Source organism: Spinacia oleracea, chromosome 1 (genome assembly GCF_020520425.1).
Source record: "Spinacia oleracea cultivar Varoflay chromosome 1, BTI_SOV_V1, whole genome shotgun sequence".
NCBI lineage: Eukaryota > Viridiplantae > Streptophyta > Magnoliopsida > Caryophyllales > Amaranthaceae > Spinacia > Spinacia oleracea.
Window position 1 is genome coordinate 53,513,038 of NC_079487.1, and position 10,559 is coordinate 53,523,596.

Consider the following 10,559-nt stretch of genomic DNA (forward strand, 5'->3'; position numbering starts at 1 on the left):
TATTTTCCGGCAAACATCATCGGAAAATGATGTCATAACGTTATTACACTTGAACTGAAGCGGCCTCTGGTTACACATTCAGATCATTTGATCTCACTGAATAACTTGTTTAATTATTACTGAACGATATTTATTAGATTTATCATAAATGCAAATTTGGATCAAAGACATTATTTCCTTCAGTTTCCCACATGATATTAGGGACAAGTGTTCGTAAATTCAGTATGCCGTGATTGTATTATGTGAGGTAAACCAATAAATTCATGTTTATAGTCGTACCTATGCAGTATAACACTGATCTACAAATGTGCCAAACTGATTCTGTGCTTACACTTTTGACAAATACAAATATCTATAAAGAATCTTATTATGTATTATACCTGTCATTACCACTAACACAATCAATACAGTTGGTCAATCAAACACGAGATAAGTTGCCTCATGCAACGCACACAAACAACTCATGAAAGGAAATACAAGCTTTGCACTCTAGGTTGCGCAGACCTGGACAGAAAAACTTGCAGCTTAGCAAACTTGCTGCTTCGCCAGACTCTTCTATCTTGTGATCGCTGCCACGCCACAAGATTTGGTACGCATTTCTTCAATTTGGCTAATGAAAATTTGCTTTGATCCAGTATGACATTATTGCAGGCTCACTACACTGATAAAAAGCCACTGCATTGCCCTCTGAAAAAAGGCACTATTCTTTTTTTGACGAAAATAGGGTACTATTCATAAAATTGCAGATTAGTGCCACAACAATCTTGAAGATGGAGCACATTTCTAGTTGAGAAGGCAAGTCTTGTTAAGATTACCGGTAGTAGGCCATATGTCTGGACGATCTAAATGGTGAAGCATCAAAACCAGACGACTTTTGGTTATTGGTAATAGTGGCAACAGGTTTCTTCTTCTCGAGCTTAGTCTCAGAACGTAGCCATGCCTCAACCACAGAAAGAAGATTGGTCGAATTCTTCAACTCATGAAGCTCTGACAGCTTCTCTACCTTCCTCAACTCTCCCTCCTGAATGTAGGCCAGATGAGTTGCCCAGGTCTCCAAACCATCAAAGATGTGGGTTGCATAAACAATTGTTGCTCCTCTCTGCATGTTTCCATGGAATGATTGAATATCAATATTCTGCTCAGGCCGATGTAAGAACACTAGGACACACGTAATTACTTGTCCATTTTTTCTATAACAGTGTATTCAGGGAGATTGAATGTCCAACATTTCAAAAGTTCATGAAATTAGGTATTATCTATCCATGGACAATCTTGCACTTCAGAATCATGTCCGGTACATTTCCCTTTCTAACTTCTGTTGCCTTCTTCACAAGTACCCAAAGGTGTTGTATCGGCTAGGAAGAAAGCAGAAAAAGAAATGCATAGTTTTTCCAATAAACTTGTATAATAGTACTGCATGTTTTTCTAATTTCTTTGCAGAAAAATATGTCATTCTTGTTTTACTCCCTAAATTTATTGGTAAACTGTCTCAAGATACCTTAAAATTTAGCAAATCATGGATGATGTAACTTGCCAGGGACGTAATGACAGTAAAAGTTTGTGGCTAGACAAAGACAATACCTGATCACACTCTTCCTTTAATAATTCAAGCAAATCCATCCTGGCAACTACATCAAGATCGACAGTAACCTCATCCAACAAGAGGACCTGCAGCATACCAAAATTTCCAATCAAACATGAAGCCGTTGAGATTACCATGGAATTATAGTATTAGTATTTAAGCTAAAGAAAAGAAGGTAGGAGATAAGGTAACAGAGGGAAGCAAAAGAATATAAACATACAATAGGCCACAAAACCTAGAGCTAGCCAGCTAGGTGTAACAAAATGAATTTAATACAAAGACAAACAGTTTTTTCTCTTGAAAACTCAACATTGAAATAAAGTATACATCAGTCTCCTAGAATCACAATTGGATAAAGGGAACTTATGGCTATTAAACATCAAAAGAAACTGAGGAAAAGAGAAGTTATTATCATGAAACCCCCAGAATCTTGCAGAGTATGCAAGCCTGCAAGGTGAAGGCTTAAAGTTTACCTGACATAACTAAGCTTTGTTCTACTCCAGTGTTACGCAGACTTTTATACTTGCTTGAGTACAAATTTAAAATGTGAAACAGAACAGTAATTTACCAGAAACAACTTTTGAACGGAGGGAAAAGTTGGGGGGGGGGGGGGGGGGGGGGTGGGGGGGGGGGGGGGTGTGAGGTGGAATAAAGATATAACTCATAAGACAAGAGACAAGACACCTTGAAGGGATGAAGAAGACCCATGCAGATTTGGACTCGCCTTCGCTGACCATCAGACACCTTATGCATTCGCCATTGTAAATCAATATCAAGCAATTCAATTAATTTGTCTCTTCTATCAGGATCAGTGCCTTCAACTGCAATTAAAAAGAAATAGGTTTATAACCTCAGTCCAGAATTCAGAAGAGCTAAGCTGCTGGTACTAGTGCTGCTTATTTAAGGTATACGCTTTATGATACTATTCTTAATGCAACAGAAGAGATAATATTTGCAGTTACACTTACACTATTGATGCGCATTTGGATGACATCCATTTACTCTACAAAACTTATAACATGAGTGCCATACGCAGTTAAATTTTGGTGCAACAAAGATATTTCAAGATCAAAACCAAAGAAAGGAAAATGCTTTGGTGTTTATTGAAGATAAATGCAGTCATTGAGACATAGGATATTGTGTGTTTCCTCCCTTCAAGTATGTGGGGAATTTGTGGTCAGAGTTTTTCTAAAAAAAAGGAGTGTTTGATGTGTATATGGATGGTGCAGCGTTTAGTAACAGGATTTACAACATGGGTACCTTGGAATACATTGATCATTGTGCTTGGAAAACAATTCAAACCATTGACTTGAAGCAACCGTTTATTCTTTTTTCTTTTAGTGTCATAGCTCATACCTTGGAAAACATTAGGTACAAGTCTATATGGTTACAAGAGAGCAATGCAGGAGCATCTCGCATGAACCACTCGTGTAACATGCACGATTGAACCACAAAAGAAGAAGCTCAAACTTGTGCAATGGCAAAGCAGTCGCATGCATGGCCATTTCATGCATTCCACACCTGCCCTACAGATTTCGTCTGAGTTTAAATAAAGCCGCTTAGCTTTTCACTAGTAGCTTTTTCTTTTTACATGGTTTTGAGCTGTTCTTTCCAATTTGTATAGGAATGTTGTTAGGTTTGGTTTTCACGAAATTTTTTGTGAGTCCATTACAGTTAGGAATTTATATTTATTTTTTTGAGGTATCTTTAGGATTTGTTTAAAAACATTCAACACATAACAGAATAATGCCTGTTCGTATGCTAGTTTACGCTTTTCTCAGCGATTTCCCCGGCAAAGGTTGGGCCATTTACAGACCTGCTTTGTCTGAGTAGCATAGATTCAAGGTTTCTCCTTTGGTTAAATTTTAATTAAACGTACAAATAATGAAACCCCGCTAAATTCGAGATTTAGGGGTTGTTTGGTTGACATCTAAAAATGGGGGAAGTAGAAATTCATGGGAATTTAAAGATTGACTAGTTGTTTGGTTGACCTAAAATAGTAAAAATGGAGGAAGTTGGAATTTATGGGACGTTTGAGTTCCTACAAAAACATGGGAAGTAAATTACCTAGTCCCCCTAGGTCAATCAAAGTTCATGGAAATTTCCAATTTCCCATGTTGTCAAACAAACAACTTTAAGAAATTCCCATGAATTTAACAAGGGAACTAATTTCCTTTGAATTACAACTTCCTATAGGAATTAAATTCCCTTGTCAACCAAACAAGCCCTTAGATGAGGGCAGTTTTAAAAAAATTTAAAACCCATATGCTATGAATTTAACATAGCTATGACATCATAAATGACAGATCATAAGGAAGAAGATGATGATTTGATTAACAAAAGTGAAATTGCAGCAAAATGTAAAGACACCCAAGCATTCGAGAGGCTTGATTCTCTCCTAATGAACTCTTAAAAGCTCAACCAATGTACTTAATAATATTCAACATAACATTCTCTCTCTACTAGCTCTCTATATATAGCACTACTTCCCTAACTGACCCCATAACTTATTCCCCAAGCAATTTGTACTAACCAGGGGAGAATCCAAGAATTATAAAATGGGGGTCCAAAAATAGAACGTAACTTTATTGCACAAAATTTTTAAAGTCATACACAATTCAAAAACCCAAGTAGTAATTCATTAATAAGGTAAAATAAAACTAATTAATATGCAAACAAAAAAAAAAAAAAAATATATATATATATATATATATATATATATATATATATCGCGGCATTTTGCATTTTTTAGAGGTACGGAGTATTATAAGTCACATCTCGTATAGTTGTAATCATAGATAAAAAATGCGGTATCGGTCACGGTCGCGGGATCGGTCGCGGAGTCTCGGTTACGGAAATGATGCGTTAGTCGCGGACCGCGTCGCGGTTGTCGCGTAGGAATTTGAAATTTGAAAAAGAAGCCCCATGTCGGCCCCATTCACTACCTACCCTAGTTCCCCTCCCCTAAACTGTACACGTGACATAATTAAAATGAATACCTTTGTCTACCATCTCTTTCCTCTCTTGTTTTAGATTTGAAAATGGAGTTCTCTACTCTATTTCAATGGAGTTTCTCCATTTCTTTCCTTTTTCCCTTTCTTTTTGTCGACAACATGAGGAATTCGGCTGAAAACCGAGTAGATGTGAGGTTTATAACGTTTAATGCGGCCAAAATTCGTTCGGATCGGTTGCACCGGCCGAGATCTCGGCGTTTTTAAAAACACCTTTACAACTCGGGATATCTCGTATCACCAGCCTCCAAAACCTTGTTCACTCGGGCGATACGAGTTAACTCGGGCGAGTTTTTACACCATGGTTGTAATATTATATAATAAGCATTGTTTTAATTTAAAGGCATGTGTTGTTTAAGGATAACCCAATCAACTTGCATTGAATAAGGAATATTGCTCGACTAATTAGTGTGTATAATATGATCAGAAAGATTCCGCACTTAGCGCACAGGGGTAATCACACTTTAATCACACTTTACTGCATGGTAGTACCGTAGTAGGAATCAATATATTGCAGATTTGCAGTAGCTCCCGCTAGAAAATTTTGTTTTATGGTTTTCTACACACATTTAAGAAATTGGGTAGTAATTAATGGTAGTTGAAAATCATACGAACACATTTAGGCTCGAGAGATTCAAATAATCTCCAAATGTCTGAGCACTGAGCGATGTAGCCTTCTTAACTTTTTTAGTCTTTACAAGGAAGAGGGAAATGACATTTTTTAGTCTTTACAACTTTTTTTGGATTTTCTTTTCCAGTCTCACTTTCTCGTGAAGACTGACATTGTTTTAGGGAATTGCATTCCTATTTCAACATACTCAACACTCCATATTTTATTTAGCCTTTTATCTTCATTCCTACTTTCTCTCTACAATATTGGGACCATTAATATAGAATATTCTTTCCAACCCAAATGACCATTATATTTTCTATTTTTCCCCCCCAAAAAATGGGGGTCCCTGTGGACCCATCGGGGTCCACATAAGTCCACCCCTGGTACTAACTTATATAGCTATTTCCTAAAGTGCCCCCACCCATATATCAGTTCATAGCACCACAGAATTCCTAAAATAAGTGAAGAATATTAACTCTAAGTCCCGTATGGACCCAACTCCATAAAAGTATGATGGAAAGCAATTCTCAGAAAGTGTAGAATTGAATGTATAACGTTTTCATTGTTTTCCAAGCTACTTTGTTCATCACATAACCACTGAGGAGGGGGTGCATTCCCGTGTTGGGGGATTTCTAGGGAAGAGAAGGTTTCTAAAGCGTATAAGGTTGAGAAAAAGGGTAAAGATATGTACCTCCAAATAGCATCTGTTCAGCTGAAATATCTCCTTGGAGAGGAACATCACCCTGATATTTCAAAAAAGAATAAAGCTTACAAGCTGCAAGCAGTGAATAGCTAAAAAAACTAGTAAAACGTACAGTGGACAAAGGAAAAGCATTAAGAAATTTGTTGTTAACCATTGGCAAGGCGCCGAAACACGTTACGATACCAGATTCTCAAAAGTACGTTATTGCACAAAGATGATTAAGCAGCCCACTTTGGTTCATGTGTACACCCAGTATGTTCAGTTGGTAAATGATTTAAAAGAACTAGTAAAAAGGAGAAAGAGCCTCACAGAGTGACTAGAATCGGCAAAACGAAAGATTTAAGAGCTTTGTGGCAGCATAACAGGATATTAAGTACAGTTTCATAAACCCCGTATATATCCGAAGCATTAAAACCTGGCTCTGCTGGTCCTGTTAAGTGCTTCTACCTTATGAAGAGTTCAATTCATTGATTATCTTAGAAATAATATGGCCCTACATACAATAGTATTCACTTGCTTCACAAGTATTGAAACAAGCAGCGGATACTAATCGGCTTGAAAAGGAAGAATAAAAGGAAAAGGAAAGACAAGCTCCTCAAATAAAAAGGTATCGCTAATATGCAGCCGTTCTAATAAAAGGCTGAGTAGCTGAAGCACCTCAAACAAACAGCACGAGTGATTGAGAACATGATCTCTCTATCAGGGCTCACAAATACGGAGTATTAGCTAGTAAATGGTACTTACATGAAAAGCCATAATATAAAAAGATACCAACACATAATAGATAATTCCTGAATAAATGATAACTCTTTCCTATTACTTGTTCTGATTCCATAACCTAATAGATAATACTTCCTCTGTTTCAAAAAAAATTGCCACACTTTGATTAGCACGTTTGCCAAGACAAAACTTTGACCGTAAATATCTCTAATTATTTTTCTTTTTTAAATCTTAAAATTTAATACTATTAAAATATACAATGAAATCTATCCACCCACATTTTACTTATAACATTCACTTTTTGTAAATTAGTAAAATACATTGTCAAAGTTAGTATATGAATAGTGATAAAACTAGAAGTGTTCCAATTTTTATGAAACGAAGGAAGTACTTGTTAGTCTTGAACCGCAATTTAGAAGGTGGACCATGGTGCACATAGAGCATGGTGCACCTTAAGAAAACTAGTATATAATTGAAAGAACATCTGGTTACGAGAAAAGAACATGAGTATTTTTTTTTATTTAGTTTTTTAATAAATAGTAAAATAATATATTATTTTTATAACAAAAAAGTGAAATATTATATCGCATGTTCTTTTGCCGTAGTGTCATGTTCTTTTGCTTATGCACATATGTTCTTTTGGTGCACCATACTCTATGTGCACCACGGTCCATAGTCCACGGATTGGTCTTGAACATCTAATAATTCAACAATGATGTATTAAGAGATCAAAGCCATCAAGTTAATATATCATAAGAGAACTGAGAGAATATGAGGTGTGTTTCTTCATACAAACCAACATCTTCTCATCACTTTAATTATTAGTTCAGGTGTGATAAGTTTTTTTTTTCTTTTGTGATAGTTACTGAGGTGTCAAAACTATATTTTTTCATGATAATATACTTTTCAGTTTTCAGGAGCTAAATCCATATCAACAAACGTGTCAATAAAACTTTTGCTGAATACAGTCTCTTTAGAACACTCCCCAATTAATATGCATTTCCTTCTCACGAGCTAGTTCATTCACCTTAAAACATTCTCCAATTTTTTTCATCTCGACTATACTCCATAGTCCATCCCACCTCCTCAACACCCTACTCAACCACAACTAAGAAAGGAACACTTGCATGCTAAATTTCATGAATAGTATTGATGCGTCCCATAGAATATGATTCAAGTGCCTAGTCCATCTCACAATTAAAAATAATAATTGAAAATTGCCCCATTTGTAACAACTAAAAGTTGACTGACCATAATGCCTTGTATAGGCAAAAGTAACACATCAAGAGAGAGATAAAGGAGACTAAGTAACTTTAAATGAATATCTTAATATCAATTATGAACGTTCACAGTAATGTCTTATCATTAGCACACCACTTTTACTCATTCTCTTTTAAATTATTACAAACTACAAATACAGACGTATATGTCATAAAGAAAAGAAAAAACCAACTTAACCACAAGACCATTCCATGTCAAATATTAAGACTGTAATTTAATCAATTACCTTATAGCACGGTTATCTATGTTACCCAAGCATGTGCAAAGATGAACAAATACACAAGCAAAAAAGAATTGGGGAAGTGACCAAAGAGAGCAAAACATGTGAATGAAGGAAACTAATTACATAATATGTGTGATTGTGTGTGTTGGGGGTGTTTGTGTGTGTCTGAAGATTTAAGAGAGAGAGACTCACAGCACAGCCAATAGTCTTACTCCAAGATCCTCCTAAATATGCTAAATCACCACCACAAACAAGATGTGTGTCATGGAAAGCTGAAGAATTCAACACCTGCACAACATCTCTTCCACCAACCATATGCTTTCCAGCCAGAATCTTCAACAAGGTGGTCTTACCTAAAAAGCATCAACCATATTTACAACAGATAAAATGAACTCTCTGATGCTATAGTAAGGAAGACAATGTAAATTTTCAGTAAAGTTAAAAGGCCCGGTGTTAATGCGGTCTAACTCGGATTACAAGTAATAGGCCATAAAAATTAACAACTTAAGAGTTCAAACAAAAACAGCAGCACTGCAGCAGCAACATGATGCCTATGTGTTGTCCGAGTCAGCATAGTTTGTTAAGTAGATATTCCCTCCGCCTCTTAATGTTTTCCCCATTGCATATTTTTGGATCAACTTTTAAAAGTTTCACCATTAACTCTCATTAACCAATAGGAAATAATATAGTCATGTGGGGTATTGTTAGATTCGGTTCAATGTATATGTTTAGAATATCAACTTTTTAAAATATTCGGTTCAATGTATATGCTTAGAATATCTACTTTTTAAAAATTTTGCACACGTAGAATTGAAGATATTTACGTTTTAAGTCGCGTACGGAGACCGTGAAAAGTCAAATGGAACAAATAAAAAGGGAAGGAGGGAGTTGAAGGTTATTGTAATAATATATAAATATATATACATATTGTATAAGAACACAATCTAAGTTGTATTATTTCGGAACTAGATATGAGCTAACTCAATCAAATCACAAATTCTTATATGGTATCAAAGTAGGGAAGTGCAAATGTGCAATAATTGTATTCATTCTGTTTTTGCTCAACTTCATTCAATAAGTACCCTAGATCTTGGTCCTAGATGGGACAAGCTACTCTGAAGCTTGTCTTGATCCCTATTGGGTCAAATCCATGGAGAAGGAGATTGGAGGTTACCAAGCTAATGGAACATGGAAGGGTAAGCAACAAAAGGTATCCCTCTAAAAAGGTCTACCAAAGAACCAAGTACAGTTAAATTTTGAAGAAACCGCTGGCAGAGACATGTCGAAGCTTGTCATCAGACATGAAATTGAATATTCTTCTAGTACACTCCCCGCATAAATCCGAGTTTTCACCAAAAGAATCATTGTTCAAACAATTTAACACAATACAAAAACGAATAACATTTCACCCAAAAAACAGAAACATATAGTATTAGCATACATAAATCAAAACACAAAAAGAAACAACAAATTGAGAAAACTAGAAAGAGAATAGCGATCAATTTACCAGATCCATTAGCACCCACAAGAAGACAACGAGAACCCGGAGCAATTTGGAGGCTAAAATCGACGAAAATTGGAGGTTGGCCTGGGTACGCGAATTGCATCGCTTGCACTTTGATGCTACGGCTTGAATTGCCCGACACATTTCCATTTTCTTGCACCATTTTTGTTTGAATTGATTTGCTGCTCTTGAAATTGAGAAAAACGAATGAGATCTAGTAATTGTCGTTTTGGTTATTTATGGAAGAGATGTTCATATTTGGGGTAGTTGGGTTTCGCACCAACATGAATTACTGTATGAAAAAGGTATTGGTGGATTATGAGGTTCACAATTTGAATTGTGGCTTTAAGATGTCCGTGCAAAATATTTATACTTTGGTTTATTTTCATTGTTCTTTTTTTTATCGGATATTTCATGAAATACCCCCGAGTTTTGCCATAATTCACCAAACGCCCATTAAGTTTCAATAATTCATAAAATACCCCTCACAATTCGTACAAATACCCAACATACCCTTACTAATAACGGACCGTTAGTCTGCCGTTAGCCAAGTTTTCAATTCACCCAAATGCCCCTATTCTGAAACTTATTTCCCCAAATGCCCCTATTGTGAAACTTATTTCACCAAATGCCCCAAACTTAAATATAGCTATTTTGATGTTTCAACGACTAGTTTTTGTGTTTGAAAGGTAGTTGTTGGTCACGGTTGACTATAAAAGCCCCTTTGTTGAATGGTTCTTGTAAGTTAGATGTTATTTTGATTTGCTTTGCTAATTTCATAAGATTTTTGTCATGAGTTTTCTTTCAAAATCATCATCCACACCCAATGAGTCCACATATATTAGAGTACCTACCAAATTAAATTTGTCATTCGAAGCTCTGATACAACATTCAATCCACAAAGGTTGTACTACAAGTGTGA

At 35.8% G+C, this 10,559-nt stretch overlaps 1 protein-coding gene across 1 annotated transcript; it reads right to left on the minus strand.

Moving 5' to 3' along the window:
- Positions 1 to 349: 349 nt before the first annotated feature.
- Positions 350 to 9,973, minus strand: LOC110779144 (ABC transporter I family member 19). The gene is made up of 6 exons (XM_021983672.2): positions 9,641 to 9,973; positions 8,326 to 8,486; positions 5,898 to 5,949; positions 2,267 to 2,403; positions 1,582 to 1,668; positions 350 to 1,099 (listed from the first exon to the last, which is right to left on the minus strand). The coding sequence occupies exons 1-6, from the start codon at positions 9,798 to 9,800 to the stop codon at positions 812 to 814; spliced, it is 885 nt and encodes a 294-aa protein (XP_021839364.2). The 5' UTR covers positions 9,801 to 9,973; the 3' UTR covers positions 350 to 811.
- Positions 9,974 to 10,559: the final 586 nt, after the last annotated feature.

What these genes read in the sequence shown, in the direction of transcription:
- LOC110779144 (XM_021983672.2), bottom strand. Translation starts at nt 9,800, where the DNA reads ATGGTGCAAGAAAATGGAAATGTGTCGGGCAATTCAAGCCGTAGCATC. An exon ending in TGTGGGTGCTAATGGATCTG is followed by an intron (nt 8,487 to 9,640) that starts GTAAATTGATCG and finishes GATGCTTTTTAG; the next exon opens with GTAAGACCACCTTGTTGAAG. An exon ending in GTCTTCTTCATCCCTTCAAG is followed by an intron (nt 1,669 to 2,266) that starts GTGTCTTGTCTC and finishes GGTATGCTGCAG; the next exon opens with GTCCTCTTGTTGGATGAGGT.